This window comes from Anas platyrhynchos, chromosome 9 (assembly GCF_047663525.1).
Source record: "Anas platyrhynchos isolate ZD024472 breed Pekin duck chromosome 9, IASCAAS_PekinDuck_T2T, whole genome shotgun sequence".
Lineage (NCBI taxonomy): Eukaryota > Metazoa > Chordata > Aves > Anseriformes > Anatidae > Anas > Anas platyrhynchos.
The window spans coordinates 5,056,553-5,076,942 of record NC_092595.1 but is presented as its reverse complement, the minus strand read 5'-3'; the positions used below and the strand labels follow the sequence as shown (position 1 = coordinate 5,076,942).

Below are 20,390 nucleotides of genomic sequence, written 5' to 3'. Positions count from 1 at the left end.
AGCAAAATGCCTGAAGTGGATAACTTATGCGAGCTTGAAGTGAAGCCATGAAAATTGGCAAGTGCGAATAAGTGGCAAAAGTAACCTGCAGCCTTGTTGCAAATTTGAGATATGTTCTTTACAAAAATATTTCTCTGGCTAGCAGCAATTTGCAGCTTCCCGATGTTATAATGAATATTGGTGGTTAATTCAGATAGCTCCAGCATTGTACGGCTGCAGGCCGAAAGGGAGTCCTGAGCAAAGAATCTTTTCGTTTTTGCCAAATCTGGCAAAAGTAGAGAATAAAGTTGCTCTAGCCATTTTTTTCTTCATGGCTGTTGTCCAGCTCCATGAAGATGTTGGGTGCCTAATTCTGCAGAGCCTCTCAGCTCCGCTGGAATTCAGTAAGGCTTGCAGGATCAGTGGCTTCTAAGGAGAAGACTTCAGCCCTGCCTTCCCCAGCAGAAGAGGCGTCTTCTTACTGTGAAGCTGTCTGTCAGTTTGGGGAGGCCCTGAAGCCCTTGTGGCCTCAGCTGATGGTTCTCTTTGTGCCCCTGCAGCAACCCGGACCTGAGGAGGACGGAGCCCATCATCGAGAGCCCGCTGCAGAGGACCAGCAGCGGCAGCTCCTCCAGCTCCAGCACCCCCAGCTCCCAGCCCAGCTCCCAGGGCGGCTCCCAGCCAGGCTCCCAGGCTGGCTCCAGCGAGCGCAACAGAGTCAGAGGTGAGGTGGCTTTTGCTGTAAAACGTCCCTTTATAAAGCAAAGGATTCATCATTTCTGATGTTCTTCTGTGATGGACTTGCCCCCTGGAAAACAGAGATGCCAGCACTGCCTTCTGCCTGGAGCCTGCTGAAGGCACTGCTGCATGCCCCTGGCAGCACATTCAGCTCCTGTGCTCTGCTGAAATACTGCAGTGCCAAGTCATTTGTACAAAAGGAGGCAGGGGTTATGCTGCAGGATAAAAACCAAGAATACCAGCTTTGTCTTCACTGACCCAAGCTGACATCTGTGCCAGTTTCTTGGGATTGTGCTTCCACCTTGGGTGGGTGTATCTTTCTGGTTTTGTTGGGTTTTTCTTTTTGTTTTTATCTTCATTTTTGTGCAAAGCATGCGATGAGAGCAGAGGAATGAATTAGCCTGTAAGCAGCTTTCTCTAAAATGCTTTCAGACAGGAACCAGGTTTACACTGAGTGTATATTCCTAGCTGGGTTGTTTCCTATCATCACAGAGCCATTCTTCAAGATTTTCTGTTCCCTGGTTTAATCGCAGCTGGAGTTGCTAAGGCCCTGACAGCCCGTTTATCTGCATTTTTGTCACAGCTCGAGAATATAAATCCACAGAACTGAAACACATTAAAACAAATGTGGCATCCATGCTTTGAATTTTTTATGACTTGACTGTAAGATGACATGTCTGTTGTTGAAATAATCACTTCTTTAGGTAGTCAGGAAAAGTAATTTATCACCAATTGTCTTTTTCTGTTTGTTTTTGTTTTTACTAATGAGGAATCCTGTGACAAATAATGTCCTAGCGATGTCAGGTGCTGCAGAGTTTATAATTTATAACACACCCTGTTTTTTGCAGAGTGAATTTGTTTTCTTTGTAGAAAGAAGAAAGGCAGGAATGCTGGGAGCAGGCTGGGCTGGATTGTAGCTTCTGTTGCTGTATGGAGGGAGAGTTGTTGCAGTGACAGCCAGGCAGGGAGCAGCAGGAGGATTTTTCAAGACAACCAAAGCAAAGCATAGCGAAACTTTATTAGGTAGACAGAAAGTGCCAATTTGCAAGGCATCCAAGCTCGAGATGTCCTTTTCTAGTTTTTCCAGGGTTTTCCTGCTTGTAATGGGCATTGCTTGTGTGGGCAGGAGGGTGATGAAGCTCCCTCTGCCCACCCATCGCAAGGGTCTGGGAGTGGTGCTGGTAGCAGGCACTTCCCCAAGCCAACGGGCAGAGATGGCTGTGGACAGTGAAAACCCTTTGTATCCTTGACAGAGTTTTAATCACCCCCTCTCTCTGTTTCCTTTTTGCCCAGGGAACGTCAAACCTGAAGGGTCACCCGTGCTCTCCCACGAGCCCCCTAAGATCAAGCAAGAAGACAACAGAGACGTGACGCGACCAAGCCGACCTGCTGTGAGTCTTAAATTATTTCCTGCAGGAATGTTGCCAGCCGGGTTGGCCAGGTGTCCAGCCGGTGCAGTAGCACAGCCGTGGGGACCCCAAAAAAGAGGCTAGTACCACTGCTCCTCCAGCTGAGAGACTCAGAAGTGGCGGTATGACAAGAGCCTGAGGGGGGGTTGAATGCTTAAGAGAGTGCATGAGTTTGATCAGGAGCCCAGCTCTAGGGGAAAGCACTTAAGCCTGTGATTTCAAATAGAGCAGATGCTTAAGTGTTTTGCTAGACTGGGCCCGGTGTCTGCCCGTGGCACATTGTTGTGTTCCGTACTGCATGGTGCCCCTGCAGCGGCCCGCAGGGATGCTCCTGGTCGGGAAGGCTGGGTGACCAGCCCTGAGAGCCTTCACAGCTTGCACACCAGCTGGGTGGTGGCGTCTGTACACTCCTGTGTTACTACTGTTAGCAAAGGCCCAGCAAAATCTCATCCAAAGTGTTTCTTTCTGATTTAACGTTGTTGATACTTGTACTTTAAAACTGCAGAGTCGACCTAGTAACGGAATGAATTTCCACTGCTTCTCTTTTTTAATCTGTATTAATGTTTTGTTGATGTTGTTTTCTCTTTACACTCCACAGCGTTGAGCTAACAATTCTAATTTTATTTCTAACCTGCTTGCCCTTCCTCTGGCTTTTTCCTGTCCTGATCTGTTTCCTCTGATGCTGATTAATCTTCCCTTACCCACAGAGCTATAAGAAAGCTATAGATGAGGTTAGTGATATCTTTTCTCAGCGGGTCATGCCAATGTGAGGTTGACTAGCTAGAGCTTAATATCAAACTGGGTTTTCGTGGTGCTGCCATTCAAAAAGGTGATAATGCAATCCTGGGGCAGATTGGAGATTGTGTTTCGGCACCGTGAGCCTGCCTGCGGGGAGGGAAATGGAGCTGGTGGTACCTTTGGCTTGCCCATGGGCTGCGTGAAACCCACTGACAGACCACACGTGGGGGCCCTGGCAAGATGTGCATTAACGTTCACACGCAGAGCAACTCCTGCTACTGTTGCTCTGCATTTTTAAAGAGAAAGTCCAAGAGCAGAGCTTTCTTGGGTCAGCGGAGGTGATCCGGACAGACTGAACTGCACATCAGATTCTGCTCCCAGCTACAGCCCGCAGGAGCCCATTGATTTCGGTGGGCAGATCGAGCTATATTTGAAACGCAATTTAGGCCTAATTCAAATAAAGGCATTTGGCAAGTAGAGGGAAACAGAGCAGTGAATGCAGTGATTAATTCATTGTTACAAGGCACACCATCAGCTGCATCGAGGGCCAGCAGAGATGCCTTGCCTTGGTTTATACCGGCTGGGAATCTCACCCTGCAGCGTAGGTGCTATCCAGCCCCTGCAGGTGAATGTGTTTACCAAAAACAGGATAGGCAAGGACATACCTAATTACCCAGGCTGCACACAGCAACACACTTCACCACCCCAAATCGCTGCCTTGCTTGCTGGGACCAGCTCCTGCTGGGTTCGCTCAGCTCACTCCTCCACCACGTTCAGTGAGGCCGAACGCAGAGCAAGCTGGCACTGCCTGCACAGGGCACTCGCCAGCCCCAGGGAAGTGTTTGGGGCATTTTCTTCATTTTTCCCATGTTGAGGTTCTCTTCATTGTGTTTAAAAATACTGGTAGAAGGAGGAAGGGTGCCCTTGAAAGCACTGGTAGCAGCAGCCTGCTCTTTACTTTAAAAAAAGTAAATAGAAGAAGGAAAGGGGGAAGACAGCGTGCTGGTTAGTTAACTTGTGCTTTTGGATACAACACGACCGATGCTTCGTGTTTAATGGGGTGCTTTGTTAAGAAAAAAGCACATAAATCAGTGTCTGAAGAGAGGCAACGTGCATGCTAAATTCAAGTTAAATGAGCTATGTGATTTTGGAAACCAATCTAACTTGATTCCAGCAAATATTAAATCTAAAGACATCTTGGCAATTACACATAATTAAAGAGCGCTGATACTTTTAACTTCCGCATTATGCCACCTTCAGTAATAACATTCCAGACACGTGTGGAGCTACGTAGTGCTTTCTAGCTGTCAGATGGTTTTTGGTCCAAGAGCAACACGGTCGAGCCGTTTAATCCTAGGAAGTGCTCATTATCTGAGAACATGATAGCATCAAAGCATTCACCGTCCTGCGGCAAAGCCTCAGCTAGGAGCCGTGAGTTGTCTGATGATATTGGCTGGGAGTATTGTTGCTCGTATAACTTCCAAATTAGTTATTAAAAACTAATTAAGTTTATTTTTAAAATATTTGGCTATCTCTTAGCGATGACCAAGGAGGGTTGATAGGGTATGGCCGTTCGTCAGCCTGGTGGCAGGATTTCAGCACACCCATGTTTTTCAGCCCCGCAGAAGCGGCAGGCTCGGTGTGAGGCACTGCAGTTGTCACAGTGCTGCCAAATTGGAGCCTTTCTCTCTCAGCAATCTCACTCCGTTCAGGTCTGCGCTGGGCAGAGGCATCTGGAGGATATCCCTGAATCCACGCTCTGCCATGCCCAGGCTTTATGAGCAGCCCGAGGTGGTTTGCAGACATTTTTTGGGGTGCACCACCAACCCTTGCACAGGCAGGGAGCACTGCCTCCATGCACATCGTGCCTTCGAACGTGCTAGCAATGGAAGGTGCGAAAAAGAAGTAGTTTTCATGGTCCATCCCTGTGACTAGGAGGGGTTTTGTGCTAGTCCTGTAGTGCCGCAGGCATTCATGAGGCTCTTACGCAGTCTTCCCTTAAAGTCCTTTTTACACTGGTGAAGGCTTTAATCCAAATCAAAGGAAAGCGCTCGATACACGAGAGCATATTTTGTACTCTAAGCAGAGAGCATTGTTGAGCTGTTGAAATTTTCACTGATTCTTACTTAAGAAGAGAAACAATCATAACCTGGAAACTGCTACAGCATTAATTAAAGTAATTAGTTGTCCTACCTGCAGACTTGACTGTATTTCAATCCCAACATGTTGGCATAATAATAAACTCTGTAAGTACCACGTTCTCTCTTTAATCATGATAAAGAGCCTTTCCTTAGAGTTACAGAGAGCGTTTGGATTTGGAGAGGGATATGGAATACCCTTCATGGGTATCTGCTCTGAAGCATAGATTATTCCTAATTTTTTTTATTAAAAAAATGTTTTCACATGCTGGTATTTGTGGCCCTGATTGCAAAGCTTTCTGACGTCCACAGGAGTCTCTCTTCTTCATCAGTAGACTTGGAAGCACACCTTAAGAATATAAATTATAAAATTATAAAATTAAAACAGCCAAAACCTACTCTGGGTTCCCAGGGCCTCGTGGCCACGGGTGCCTGGAGCAGGGCAGGGCAGAGCTGGGAGCAGAAGGAGCGGCGCTCCGGCACAGCGCCGGCAGCGAGGACCCAACTGTGGTGCCGTGTGGTTGATGTGACAGATCCGTTCTGAGCACTCCTCATCTCCGCAGACCCAACTCAGTGCGGCTCGAGGGCAAATTTAAATGTCAATAAAGCATTTTGTTTGATTGGTGTGGAACTGGGGATAAATGATTACTCCACTTGAAGCACCAAGCGCTTCATTTTCGAGTCTAATCCGAATGACACAATGAGCTTGTTATGTCCTCAAGATTAGCCAATAACCGAAGTACAAATTGCTTGCAAAATACTACCTATTTGTGGTTAAAAATATGCTAGGTTTCCATCTCAGCAGTAGCATTTTTCCATCATTTTCTTCACGTGTCGACGGGATAGATTTTAAGAACTGACCGTAATTAATGTTGCCGTAATCGCCCCGCTGGAACGGTAAACTGGAAATGTGTGGCGTGCAGTAAAGAGAGAGTGTGGCCATGAGATGGTTGTGGAATCTAGCGTTTTTCAATGAGTTTCTTTCTCCCTAATCCTTTATCTCTGACCGAATGCACTGATGGCTACCTCGGTCACTAATATAGGGAGAAATGGTAAGACTGACAATTGCGATGCTTTGTTCGTCATGTGCATGTTTTGTGCAACAGAGTACTCTAACCCATTCTAATTAGAGCTCTCATGCTTTTTTGCCCTACTGCTTCCCCCTGCATTGCTATAAAAGCATGTAAGATAACAAAAAGTCTATTTTCTACACGGTGCCTGCAATGTTCCTTGTTTTTAAATAGCAGTGTCTATTTTCTATGACTGTCGGGTCTAAGGCCTCATCAAAGTCATGGTAAACTGAAAAATTCTTGCCAGGTTTTGGGACTGCTCCCATCTTTTTCTCGTTTCAAGGCTTTTTCCCCCTAGCTTGTAGGCTGTCACATTTCACATAAAGTGCTTAATGGTTCCCGCTGAGGGATTTTTTTTTTCTTTCTTTTACCGATTTCATTTTTATTTTATTTTTTTGATCGCGTGGCTGACTCAGAGCAATGACTCAGAAGTCTCGCTGAGCAGGGCGCTGCAGTGAGCCAGGCACCTCTCCGGGGTGCTCCTCACCGCCTCTCGGCAGCCACCTGACAGCGGAGACTCCTCACTGAAGCAGCTCTTGACTTGGGGATTGCACCACTCCATGGGAGATGCTGTCATTGCTTCCTTCCCAAATGCATTTATTACAGAATAAATACAATTCTGGGCTCTCTTTGAGAAGTTTGAAAGAGGAGAAAACCCTGCAGGAGAAATTCTCCAAGCCAATCTTTGAAATGACGTTGTTTTCCAGTTTACTATGATGGTGACTGAACTTCACCTTTTCCAACAAATATAATTTTGTCGTGTATATACATATAAGTGTGTGTATATATATGCACATACGCATTCCAAACAGAAAAAGAACAGGTTGGCTATTGATTTTTCAGTGAGCATAAATCAGTTTTGTTTTGTTTAATAAATGCTACATGCTACAAACATTGTCTTACATTTGTCTCATGTTTGTAATGACTCTGTAAAGCTATTTCTCGTTGCTCGTGCTGTTAGCATTGGCTTTTGAAGAGATGTATGTGACGTTCTCCTCACTTTAGATATAAGAGCCATCGATTTCTTGTTTTTTTGCCCCCATCCCCTTTAGGATCTGACGGCCTTAGCCAAAGAGTTGAGGGAGCTGCGCATTGAAGAAACCAATCGCCCTCTGAAGAAGGTGACAGACTACTCTTCCTCCAGCGAGGAGTCAGAAAGCAGTGAAGAAGAGGAGGAGGACGGGGAAAACGAGACGCATGATGGGACCGTGCCTGTCAGTGACATCCCGAGGCTTATGTAAGAAGCTCTTTCTTTCAGGAAAAAAACAAGAAACTGTATCGTTTGTTTATCTGGAGGAGCAGTAGCTGTGGGCATGTCCAGAGCATGTCGTTGTTCAGGGGCTGGCACAAGCAATGGTGTCATGGTTGAAAGGGATAATTTGCTCAGATGTGTCTTTTCCCTGATCAGAATTAGAAATATTTAAGCTGAATTATGTAACTGCGCATTCAGTGAAGTTGTATTCCAAGTTAATGGACCTCTTCCTGCTGCCAGGTGAGGTGGGTTTGTAGCCAGAGTGGATGTACCTCACTCCATTCACACCTTGAGTCCTGCCTGCAGACCTGTGGCCTGGTTTGTTGAAGCTCTGTCTGCTCTGTAGCTTGGTCTTGCCTCAAATCAAGCCATAATGAAGTGCAGTGTTTGGTAACCTGACCCATGCCAAAAGAGCCAAGTTTAGCACATAATAATGTGGAATTTTTGTCATTGCTTTCTGTCTTTGTCTCAGTCGCTGTGCAGGCTAAAACACTGAAACCAAGAAGTCAGCAGACCACAGTAGTGCATTTGTCTCCCCGTTATAGGTCATCAGACACTTGGGCTTTTGAATATCTCAGTAGATGAGGAAGGAGGGAAGCACAGCATCAACATACACAGCACATAACTATCTTCATGCAGGGTGACCTCAGTGAGGCATCTCCACCAGTATTTTGCTGAACCAGCTCACTGGGGGCATTTCTCGTGGCTCTGTGTGGTAGCAGGGTTTGACTCCCCTGCTCTTCTGAATTCACAGAGGAGTTGCGGGAAGGCTTTAGGAGATTTTTAGCATGTTAATGTCTTAATTTCCATTCTTTGTGCAAAATGAGGTGGATGATTAGTCAGTGGGGATGTATCTTACTTCATCCATGACTTGGCTGGGTTAGGAGCAGCAGGGAGATGTTTGGGGTCCATTTCATGCAGAGTGCTGAGCTCCAGGGTTGGAGCTTCCTCCCAGCAGACAAAGGAAATCAGAGCTCTTGAGATTTGACAGGGAAAGTCAACAGGGAGAGAGATGGTCGTGAATATGCAGCAGTGGGATGGGCAGTCACACAGGTATGAAGGGGGCCTACGGCTACTCACAGAAGAGGAGTTTAATCAGAAGTGGGACAGTTTATTCCTTTTGTCTCTGCAGATGCATTTTCTATATTTGAGGACTGTGATGGTTCCCTTAAGATCTCTCTTCTCTGGGCTAGACAAGCCAGATTTTGCTCATGTCATGGGATTTCTTGCAGGGTCACTTGCAAACTGCATGCCACTAGGATTTGGGGCTGCAGTAACTGTTCATTCACTCATTTTATTGCCTCAGAATCAACATAACCTCTTTTCCCTCAGTTTTCTTTCTAAAACAGGAATAAATTTATAGGTGCTAATGATAGGATGGAGGTGCAAGCTCGTTGCATGAAAAGTGCTGCAGAAGCATGGTGTGCTGTTATTTGATATCTGGTTTGATACGATGCAGGGAAGGATGTGCTACAGAGTGAATTCACAGTGATGGAGAACAGCCAGTGTGTATCTCTCTTAAATGCAAAGAAACAGGTGTGTCAGCAGCAGCTTCAGAACAGCTGTCAACATTTTCTGGCACCCAGGCAGGACGGGGTAATCCAGGCGTGCTTTGTCATTTGCTTTTGGTTTCATTTGGATTATGGTTAAGCAGCTTGCCTGTTCATACTGTAACATAATAAAGTCATGGTGGGAGCTCCCCACCTGCAACATGCACTCAGAAGCAATCCTAAAATTTAATATGTTTGAGAATAAAATCCAGTCTCTCTCCTAACATATGAGCACAGAAATAAAGTCAGCACCTCCCAGCACTCCAGTATCTCTGGGAACTGGGTCCCAGGGAGGAGCTTTGCAATGTTTCCATACAGAAGGTGTGCATTAAACAGACAGTTAAACTCTCAAGTGGACTGATATCAAGCCCACGCTGTGAATTGCTTCTCCAGACAATTTGCTGTGATGTTACTGTAAAAACCAGCCTCTGGTGGTTGCTATAGGAAGGCAGGGTTGCTGTTTCATAAGGCATAGCAGAGTTGGGTCAGATTGTGTCCTTGCCTGTGAGCACATCTGCCCCGAGTTTAGCTTGGCCAGATGTGGGTAGGCTGAAAAGGAGGCGGTTCAGGGACATCACTCAGTATCAGCCACGGATGGGGAATGCTTCGCTGGTGGCTGGCAGGACATGCCCCAGGCAAAAACCCCTTTGGTAAGGAGAAAGCCAAAGCCTGATTGCTGCTCAGTATTAGCTTGAGTGACAGAGGCACCCTCATTAATGCTGGCACATCACCAGCTGTAAAGTGGAGTTTTAGGAGAACCACAACCAGGTCTGCCTGTCACTGGAAGAATTATTCTTGTTTCCTGAAATCTTCTCTGAAAATGACAGTGTACATTCCTTGCCAGAGCGGGCACAGCCTCGGGATGACGATCTCTTTCTCAGAGTGTGCCTTTTTAACACAAGGAGCCTGTAATTATTTTCTACCTCTCTGTCTCTCAGTCCTTCAAGGCTAAGTCATGGGTTATGGCTACATTTTCACCTGCATAACGGTGGAAAGCTACAGAACAGAGCTTGTGTGCCTGCCCGCACCTCCTCCAAGCTCCATCCACTTCACTGTCACATCGTACCCTGACAGCTCTGCCCCGGCAATGCCTGGTGGGGTGGGACCCCTGCCCCTAGGTAGTGCCCCTGTGTGCTGGGCAGAGCTGGGATGTGGAATTTAGACCCTGTAATCTGAAAAGCCAAAGCAAGCCCTCATTAAGCTTCTGATCTGGTCTTCAAAGCAGGTGGGAAAAACCCACCCTGTGTTTGTGAGAGTTCTCTGGTAGGTTGGGTATTCCAGGCACTGCCTGTCTTTCAGGGGTCGAGTTGGTAGTACTGGGGATAATCCATTAAACGGAGCCTGATGCAGTGTTTCTGGCCACATAAATAATTTCCCCTTACATTTAAGTAGATATATTTTCTAGTTTTCCTTCCCATGATACCCTGTCTGTAAATAATACCGTATTGGAGGATTTTTCATCTAGTTCAGCTGAGGAAATGCCTGTCACTAACGCTTTTCCATTCTGTCCTCAGACCAACAGGAATTCCTGGAAGCAATGAGCCGTACAACCTGGGAATGGTGACAACCCACGGTCTAGAAACTTCCCATGCAGATACGTTTAGCAATATTTCAAGGGAAGGGACTTTAATGGTGAGGGAGGTAAGTTGTAAAACAAATATTTCCATGGAGCATCTTCAGGAGGTTTTCCCCATGTAAGCACAACAACTAACAGTGCTGTGTATCCGGAACACAAAATGACTGAGTAAATTGTGCTCATTAGTGCTCTCGTAATGCAATTTACACTCTGAGCAAATGTGACAAGTGCAAATGTTTCTCAGAACTACAAACAGCAGTGAATAGTAACGCTGGGGCATGGTGGGGTGGATGTTCAGATAAACGACTCTGCTGTAATCCCAAAATAGCTCCGAGCAACAGAAGTTGTCTTCAATTTAGAGCATTTATTTGGAGCCTGGCCCAAAGCTTCCCCAGTGCTTCCCAACCTTTACCATCATACAAATGTCAGAGGCGTTGAGCAGATGTGGTGCTTTTTGAGGCTTCTACCTGAAGCCTGTGGTTACAGGCGGCTGGTTCTGTTTGGGGAGGCAAGGTACGGCTGCTGTTGACCCCTGGACATTGCAGACTCTGCTGCTGCTGCTTTTGCAGTCAAAAGTCTTGATCCAGTGCATTTGCCAAATTCGCAGAGACCAAGTCTCCCTCAGGTTTTCCCAACCTGCACAGCTCCCAGGTGCTCAGGGAGCACAGAGCTAACAAAGGGGCATGGCTTGGGCATTGCTGATCGATGGTACTGAAGAAAAGAGGCAGGGGAAAGCATGTTCAGTTGGCTGTGGAAATTCTCCCCCAGTGTTTTTTGTTTGTTTTTTTTTTTTTTTTCCTGTAACATGCTGGTGATGCTGTTGGAAATGTAGCTGGTGTCCTGGAAAGGGCAGGAGGCTCTGCAAGGTAGTAAAATGTGCACATGCCTCCTGCTGGCATGAAGAGGAGGTGGATGGTGGAGGATAAGAAGGGAGGGGACTTCGGAGTGGGCAATCATAGAGGAGAAACCTTTAGATCAGCTGCAAAGTAGGCTTACTTGGCTTTTTATTTCTTAATTCTATTTGTATAAAATACATACAAAGGAAACAAATCAGTGTAACTTTGCAAGCAAGAAAAGTTAGCAAAGAAGTCACACAGTGTTTGCTGCCTTCCTCCGTGACTTCTGGAGCTGATGGGAAATGCACAGCTCACCCGTTCCCTCACTGTCCTTTACCTGTTTGGAGCAGAGACCCCTGAAACTTGCTCAGTCCTGTGCACATCCTTGTAGCAGCAGCAATGAGGAGGCTGAGTGGGAATACAAGTCACTGCTCTAACAGGCAGGCATTTCTGAAATGAGCTTGGGTTGCGTTGCAGCTATAAGATACGTGCCACACCAGCGAAGCAGTCCGATAAAACAGTGCTGCAGAAGGATTTAAAAGTCACAGGAAAGAAAAGCAGCAGGGAAATCTCTTTTGGCAGGAGGGAGTGTGATAGGAAACCAAGCTGCAGCCTTGTGTGGGATGTTTGCTCTTTGTCCCTGACCACAGCCGTTGCAGCCAGAGGAAGGACTCACTGAGCTCCGTGGGCTTGTCTGCCGGGCTGCCCTGGCAGGGTGACAAGGTGTTTGAAGGTTGTGGTAAGGAATGATGGAAAGAGAGATGTTGTCAGAGCTGACCGGTGAGCTGCCAAGCCTGTATCAGAGGGATTTTTCCACTAATCCCTGCAGATGGACAAGCCTCTAACAGTTTCATTAGTGCACTCCAGGTACCTGGACTCATCAAATGGCAAATGCCTCAAAACAGCGGGCAGGGATGGGAGAAGTTTCCTATCACCTGTCTTGCACGAGGTGGGGATAAAGAGAAAGGGTGAATGCGTTAGAGTAGGCGAGTGCTTGCTTGGTGTAGGCAGCTGCACTCAGTGCTCACCCGAAAACACCCCTGGAGGGAGCTTTTCTCTGCAGCCAGGGACCTGCTGCTGGTGCTGCGGGGAGCTTTGCGCTCAGAGCAAGATGTGAAGAGCTCTGCTGCTGCAGGCCAGGGTAACGCTGCCGCTGTTCACTGCTGTTTTGGGTTACAGAAACATGCAAGGAGGACTGTGTTGGCATTTGCAGTCAGGCTACTGGCCGGTGTGGCTGTGAAAGCCGTTAAGGCTGATGCTGATCACGGGGGCAGATTCTGCTGTCACCGTGGCTGGTGGCAGCGTGGGGGCAGAGCTGGCCATGGGGCTTGCACCATGGTGGCACGGGTGGAATCTGCCCGCCATTCCTTTCCTCGAAATGACACCGATCAGGCTTCTCCTTTTGCTGTAACGTGGCTAATTACTCTGTATTGACTTTGTGATTAATCCTGTCTTTATTTCTCCTGGGGCGGGGGTTGGTTTGCTGCTTGCCAGGTTGCATGGGGATGGAACCAGCAGCGAGGGTCCTCGTCCTGTGCTTGCTCAGGGAACTGGGGGACTGCAAAAAAAAACACTTGGTTTTGTTTTTCTTTTTTTTTCTTTTCTCTTCTTCTCTTTTTTTTCTCCCCTTCTCTTTTCTTCCTCATGCCTTGTGTCTCTGCAGACCTCTGGTGAAAAAAAGCGTTCTGGCCACGCAGCCAGCAATGGCTTTGCAGGCCACATCAATCTCCCTGATCTGGTGCAGCAAAGCCACTCGCCTGCGGGCACACCGACCGAGGCCCTGGGGCGAGTCTCCACGCATGCGCAAGACATGGACTCGGTGCCTGAAGTAGGTGGTGGGGGCTCCTCCTTCTCCTCTGCGCTGCTTTAAACAAGTATTAACACCTCTGTCCCAGCGAGGGCCCTTCCTGCTTCCTTCCCTGGCTTTCTTTGCTCTCCTCTCTCTTTGTTTCCAGTCCGTGTGGGTGAGTGTAGTGGAAATCAAGGGGAACCCGATGGGTTATTGGGAGACGGGTCTGTGCCTGGTGGTGGGGTTGTAAATTAGGCCTTAGCTCAAGCCCACCAGCTGGAGTTTGGCTGTGATGATGGCTTGAATGCTGCAAGCTGGTGTGAAAGTCCTCATCTTCTGGTACATGGAAATGAAGCAAAATAGGAGAGCCAGTGATGCCATTAACCTCACCTGGGCCCAGTTGCTGCTTAGGCAATATTTGAGGCTTAACGTGACCCAAAAGGTTAACACAAAACAAAGCCAAAAAAATCCGTATAGTTCTTCAGACTAGAAAAATTTGGCACACCTTGAATTTTTACCATGACTCTGTTTCCTGTCACAGCATTTTTCCCCCATAGCTTTTTTAGATGGACGTGATTGAGCACAAAGGTTGTACAAGGTCTAAAGAGTCCTAAAAATCACAAGATGTTTCACATAAGACAAGGGAATTGGTGTGCCTTGCTTACCAGAACCAGTTCTGGGAAACTGGCACAGATTTTTTTGTTTTCCCATGGAAAATCAATCCAGTTGGTGCTGAATAAGCTATTTTGTTTGTGTTTTTTTCTTTCTGTCTTGTTGGATGTACGATCACCTTATCCTCTTCCACAGAGATGATGTGCTCACTTGACAGTTCACTTTTACTAGCAGCATAAAAACAGGAATGGCTTGGGATTGTGTTGATGAAACGTGAGAACAGATGGTGCCTGAGTTGACCTCCAGGTTTTACCCATTTCCTCATTGCCTTCAGAAGTAGCGCTGGGACAGCTGAGCCTGACGTGCCACCTTCCAGAGTCACCCGGGGACTGCTCAAACACCAGCAGTTTGCAAGGCCTGGGTTTAAATAGACTCATTTATGGAATATCAACCGAGATCTTTTCCATTTCTGAAACTGCAATTTTAGGGCTGACGGAGCAAGGAGTGGGTGGAAGTGGAAGGGTTTGGATTGGGTTCTTCAGGTGACTCACGGCGCTGCGAGCAAAACTCGCAGCCTGGCAGGCAGCAGCATAAGCACCTTGCTGGGAAGTTATCCCTTGTCCTGCTTGTATAAGGTTTTCCCATTTCTGGTGGGACATCCTCACGGGTATCTCTCTGCCGGAGAGGCTGTGATGTGTCAGGACTGAGGAGGGTGGAAGGGACCGAGCACTATCGCACCCTGCAGCTTGGTGCTGTTTCTCTCAGCCAAGACAGGGGTTTGGAGTCAGCTGAACAGAACCTGGAGGAAGATGAGGGCTTAATATTTAAATAACAGGCTTGCAAGTTCTTAAAATGCCAGCTTCTTAGGAGAAGAGCAGCTGAGTCTGAGCAAAGAAGAAAAAAATGCTTGGGGCATTGGAACGAGGGATTTCTTCGTAATTCATTTGTTGGAAAGCGCCTAGCTCTCAGCTGGAAGGCATCCCTGCAAACAGTGAAGTTGCTCCCTCTCCTGAATTGTCGGTGCTTTGTGGAAAAGATACCCAGCTCAGGAAAAAATGTGTATTTGCTGGGTGTGAAAGAAGCACAGAGCTGCGAGTATATCTTGTGTGCACAGACAAATATTTTGGCCATGCAGTATACGTAAATATGGTATCTGTTCCTGCAGCCGTCTCTGCCTCGGGCTGCTAACTCCTCGCACGGGTCTCCGTTAGCATTTACTTTTTGGAAATCGTCCTGTTTCTATGGCAACGCAGGGGCTGTTGCCAGGCCATGGGATGCAGATTGGGAGGGAAGCAGGAGGCGCCGCACCGCGGGGGCAGGCGCAGTGCGGGGATGCTGGCTCACCCCAAATGTTCTCGGTGCCTCTGGGGAAGGACCAGGAGAGGCCATTTGGGGTCATTTTGTCTGTGTGCTCCTTGCGAAGCTTCAGCAAGGAGTCAGGGGGTTTCTCTCTTCCTTTTCTGGTGGCTTGGAAGCTGAGCAAGGTGCATTTCAGGGAAGGAAAATGTCCCGAGGAATCAAAGTGTGAAAGTGCTGCTGCAGTAAGGTCTGGTTTTTGCTGCTGTTAGAGCTCTGAATGTCGGTCCTTCCTACATTCCTTAAAACAAGGGATACCCTGAGCAAACACTGTCGTAAAACGAAGCTGCTCTGCAAGGGGAGGAGCTCGTGGCACTTTGACTCCCAAGGGAAGGATTTCGTTTTGTTTGGGAGAAGGTCTTGGCCTTGTGTTCTGCCTTAACAAAGCGATGGCAAAAGCAAAGCCAGCAGTGTGGTGTTGGAGTTCGTTCCTTTCCAGCTTGCCTTAGCAAACCATTGGCTCTGGCATCCCCTACGATATGTTCAGGGTCAGTTTTGCTGCCACAGAAGTGGCCTTTTCTGCAGTTGCACCTGAAGTGTTGTAGACAGTTTGAAATCCTTTACTGGAATCGCAAGGAACCCATGGCAGACACACACCTGCCGTGGGATGGAGCCTGGAATAGGGGGGATGGAGCAATGTGGCTGTGCCATTTCCTACATCATGCCCCCTGCCCCATGCTGGAGGAACAGGACAGTGGGGTTTTCCCCAGAGCCATCCTACAAATCTCTTTTGGGGCGGTCACGTTGACAGGAAAAACAACCCCTGACATCCCAGCAGGTGTGCCACGAGCATAGAGGTGTTTTACCTGCCTTCACTTTTGCCTCTGACACTGCGGCTTCCCCGCTAACCAGTCTCCGGCTGCGCTGTGCTTCCACCTGTGAGCTGAGCCCGCGGCACCGGGGCCGGGCACTGCTCCCCGTGCCCTGCACTTCTTGTTTGCTGCTGCTGCAGAGGCATTCACAAATCTGGTGTCACGTTTTCACTGGTCGCTTCTGGGGGAGGAGGATCAAATGCTCAGAGAGCTCCTAAGGGGCGCTGCAGGGTCCGGCACTGTGCGCTCACCAGGAAGTCACACACACGATGTCAGTGGTATTTCTGTGCTCTGAGCTCTCTCTCTGCTGTTTGTTTTGCAGTATGGGATGGGAAGTAGCACCAAAGCCTCTTTTACCCCTTTTGTGGACACTAGAGTGTATCAGACCTCACCTACCGATGAAGATGAAGACGAGGATGAAGAGTCATCTGCTACTGGTAGGAGGCAATGTCACCAGTTTGAGAGGGGAGGGCCTCATGGAAACCAGGTCGTGGGGCATGAATAACCCCACGGAAGCTCTCAGATTTCACTTACCCTTGTCCAAAGATTCTTCAAGTTTGTACCCTCATGTTCTCCAATTTCCATCCAACTCTTTCCCCCACACCAGTGAAATCCCATCAGAAAAGTCAGAGAGAAGACAGGGAGCAGCAGAAATCCACACATCCCTTTCTGCCCAGGCACCTGGCAGAAATGTTTCTAGCAGAGTCAGGAGGTGGCAGCTGCTTCAGAAAGCTTGCACGTGTTCAGAATTCATTGAAAATGGATGGATGAGGGCAGGCAGGCAGAGGATAGGACTGGTCATCTCAGTGGGCAGGGCAGGAGGCCAGGGGACATTACCTCTTAGGGCTTTGGTGTTGGTTCCAACCCGTGAGGAACTACTGATGTTACCTCTCGAAACTAATGGCTTGTAGCATAGTGATAACTTCCCATCAGAAGATAAAACAAGAGTTTTCTTCCTCTAATCAGTCACACCTCATTGCTTTGTTGTTTCCTTGTCAGCACTGTTCACCAGCGAGCTGCTCAGACAGGAGCAGGCCAAGCTGAACGAAGCCAGGAAGATCTCCGTGGTGAATGTGAACCCTACCAACATCCGCCCCCACAGTGACACCCCGGAGATAAGGAAGTACAAGAAGCGCTTCAACTCGGAGATACTCTGTGCTGCTTTGTGGGGTGAGCTCCTGGTCCCACTGTGCCCTCGGCAGAGCTTTTAGGGGACATGGCTAGCAATGCGACACCATTTTATGGCAGAACCAAGCTCCTGCTTCTGGTTGTCCTGCTCTCCATCCTGGGCAAGGCTAATGCCAGCTCTGTCCCTGAGGCCCTTTGGTGTAAAAGTGATGCTTCTGGTCTGGGGGATCGCTGCCCTTAGTTGTGATTGTCATGGGGTGGTGGTGAAGAATGAGCTCGGGGTGCAATCCGCTGGTGGGCAGCAGCTGTGGCTCCTTATGCCCATTGCTCTCCTTGTTTCAGGTGTAAATCTGCTGGTGGGCACAGAAAATGGCCTGATGCTGCTGGACCGAAGCGGGCAGGGGAAGGTGTACAACCTCATCAACAGACGGCGGTTCCAACAGATGGACGTGCTCGAGGGCCTGAACGTCCTTGTAACAATATCAGGTACCCCTCTCGCACCCCATCGATAACCTTCTCGTCCATATTCCCCAGTCGATATTCACACCTCAGCTGCATTCACTGCTCCCCAGCAGGGCTGCACGCAGAGCTGGGTGAGCAGAGCAGTGTTGCCAGGTTTCTCTGTCCAAAATGAGAGCCTTCCATGCCGGAGCTGAAAGGCTCATTTTGCATAGCCATATCTGAGGTGTAACCGTGCCTGGTTCTCTCTCTGTGAGCACCGATTTGTGCAAGCTGGAGTTTTCAGCCTGCAGTAAGCAGAGCCCAGCTCATACCGCATCTGCCATTGGAGTGGGAGACGAAGGCACAAGCAAAAATACAAAACCAACTATATTATTATTTCAACTTCCTTTTGTAAAGGACTTAAATTTTATCTTAGTGAAATATATTAGTGAAAATAAACACTGAAATCTCAAGGTTTTCCATGCAAGCATGTTCTGCTTGCCCTGTGTGGCATACAGAGAGGAGGAGCCTGGGGCTGTCCCTGGGGCTGCGTGCCACTCTGTTACTTCTCACTGCCTCTTATGGCCAGGTTTCCTTTGCCAACAGGAAAGAAGAACAAGCTGCGAGTGTACTATCTGTCCTGGCTGAGAAACAGGATTTTACACAACGATCCCGAAGTCGAGAAGAAGCAGGGCTGGATCACGGTTGGGGACCTGGAAGGCTGCATCCACTACAAAGTTGGTGAGTGGCTGGGGCCACCCTGCTGGGCTAGCATCAGTGGGAAAATGGCTGGAGGCATTTTCTCTGTCACTACAGCTGTGAAAATAGCATCTGGTTGGCTCTCACACTGAGAAGGTGCACTGTGTCCATAGCTCTGAGCCTGGAGAGGGTGATGCTAACTGGATGCAGAGGGCTGGTTGCCTGCCCCACAGCACTGGGCATTGGGAGTTCTTCTATCATAGCCTACGTGATAAAATGGCTTGTTGTTAAAAATCTTCTGCTTTATCTGATTAGTCACGTACTGCATATGTTACAAGCAAAAGACACTTGGAGTCTTGGAGATGTTTATTCTATAGTCTTAGATTTGATCTGATGATTTCTCTTAAAATTATGGGCAGACCACAGCCACAGATAATTTTGATATTATCTATATGTATTAGGTGGACATTTTACCACGTGGGAACCAACAGAGAGAGAGCCTTAGAAGCTGGTTCTAGAAATAAATTACTCAGTCTCAAAGCAAAAGTGAATGTTTTAAACTTTTTTTTTCTTTTAATTTTAGTGAAATATGAAAGAATCAAGTTCTTGGTGATTGCCTTAAAGAATGCTGTAGAGATCTACGCTTGGGCTCCTAAACCATATCACAAGTTTATGGCATTTAAGGTACGTTTTTCTGGTCACCAAAATACGCTCTGTAGTTGCAAATACACGAGATTCCTGTACAATGCAGAACAGAAAAGTGTCTTGCTTATGTAGTCCTCGGTGAGCTGGGTGCAGTCTCTTGAGAGCCGATGAAGAGAAGCACCCGCAGCGATTCCTGACAGACTTGCTGCAAGGTGCCAGGCCTTTCAGGTCTCAAGGACGCAAACAAAAGCACTCCTCAGAAACGTTATCATCCTTGTACTTCCCCTGGCAGCGAGTTCTGAAACTCCTGGCTGAAGAGATGTGATACGCGCTGTTTATGGCTAACAATTAGGCGTTAATTCTGGCTTTTCCTGGGAGGCTTCACAGGGGAAGTTTGCAGAAAGCTGGCCAAGTGTCCTTGAGTAAAATTAAGTTGGGGTTTTGGGTTGCTTTTCTTTTGTGTTCATTTGCCTGCTTTAACTTCTGACTAATTTTCCACGTGTAATGTGAAAACGGGCTGGCATTATTTTCCATTTTTATTTTGCAAGGTCCTCTCCCCTTCTGCAATGTGGATTCTGTTTCAAGATAGAAATTCCAGGAGAATGACCCGCTCTTTCTCTCCCTCTCTCTTTCTCTCCCTTTTCATCTACCTCAGTTTCCTTCAGTGAGACCTTTCTCCTACATAACCTGCCAACGGGTATTTTGTACTCAGTACTTTAAAGCACTTTTCCTTCTAAGCTCTGTGCAGCAGCAAGTCACAAGGGGCAGTGCCTTCTGGAGACTTTCACGCTGAGTAATCTCATTTTGCATCCTTCCAGCACAAATGGGCTTATTCAGTATTAGGTCACATTTGCTTTCTCTGAACAAAAGCCAGAATAAATGGGCTGGGTGATATGAAGAGCTCAGCAGCAGTTAAGTAGCCTGGGATCCAGCCTCCACGGGCTGCAGTTAGGATGCTGGTTGGTGCTCCTGCTGCTGCTTTTCCACTCACTAATTTTCCCTGTCAGGAGTCAGAGGGGCACTTGTGCAGGGGGCAATTCGCCCTTCTCTCTCCCTGGGGGTGTTTCACCTTCCTGCTGGAGACCTAAGCCATGGCAGGACGTACTCTGTCCCAGCTTGGTCCGTGCCAGGGAGCTGATCTCAGCATGCACCCAGCACGTTAGCTTGAACAGGATAAAGGACGTCTGATTTTAACTTGTTTTAGCTGCCCAAACTGGAGCGGTGATACCCAAGAGGGGAGGTGGGTGCTCACAGCTGTTTGCAGACTTTGCTCTTGTTACGCTGAGCAGCACCAGAACTGGGGGGTCCCTGCATGCTGGCTGAGCTGTGTGCTGATGTACAACCAGGGTCTCTGGCTCCTTCCTTCAGAGACCAAACTGTTGGGCTGGCCTTGGGCTCCTGGGGAAAAGCTGTGCTTGGCAAGGGTGAGCACCTCTCTGCTCGGATGGCTGGAGTGAGTGCGTAATACCCCTGATGTGTCTGACGTAGGAACAGAGGCAGGAATATAAATAATGACATGTTTAATAGGAAACACGGTCAAATAAATGCGATTTCAAAACTGTACCAGTCTGCTGTAGGAATCTGTTGGTTTTCCATGATACTCACTGAAAGGATTATAAAAG

General features: G+C 47.9%; 1 protein-coding gene across 5 annotated transcripts in view; it reads left to right on the top strand.

The window, feature by feature from the left end:
* TNIK (TRAF2 and NCK interacting kinase) overlaps positions 1-20,390 on the top strand; it is a 140,930-nt gene that overhangs the window by 114,334 nt on the left and 6,206 nt on the right. For 3 of the 5 annotated variants that reach the window (XM_072042522.1, XM_072042521.1, XM_072042524.1), the window contains 10 exons: positions 540-703; positions 2,011-2,108; positions 7,125-7,309; positions 10,389-10,515; positions 12,950-13,114; positions 16,178-16,292; positions 16,855-17,025; positions 17,326-17,469; positions 18,031-18,165; positions 18,707-18,807. In XM_072042522.1, the coding sequence (XP_071898623.1) occupies positions 540-703; positions 2,011-2,108; positions 7,125-7,309; positions 10,389-10,515; positions 12,950-13,114; positions 16,178-16,292; positions 16,855-17,025; positions 17,326-17,469; positions 18,031-18,165; positions 18,707-18,807 (1,405 nt within the window). Of the gene's footprint in view, positions 1-539; positions 704-2,010; positions 2,109-2,833; positions 2,858-6,045; positions 6,055-7,124; positions 7,310-10,388; positions 10,516-12,949; positions 13,115-16,177; positions 16,293-16,854; positions 17,026-17,325; positions 17,470-18,030; positions 18,166-18,706; positions 18,808-20,390 lie in introns of all 5 variants that reach the window. The other 2 variants (XM_038183497.2, XM_072042523.1) reach the window with 2 other exon arrangements.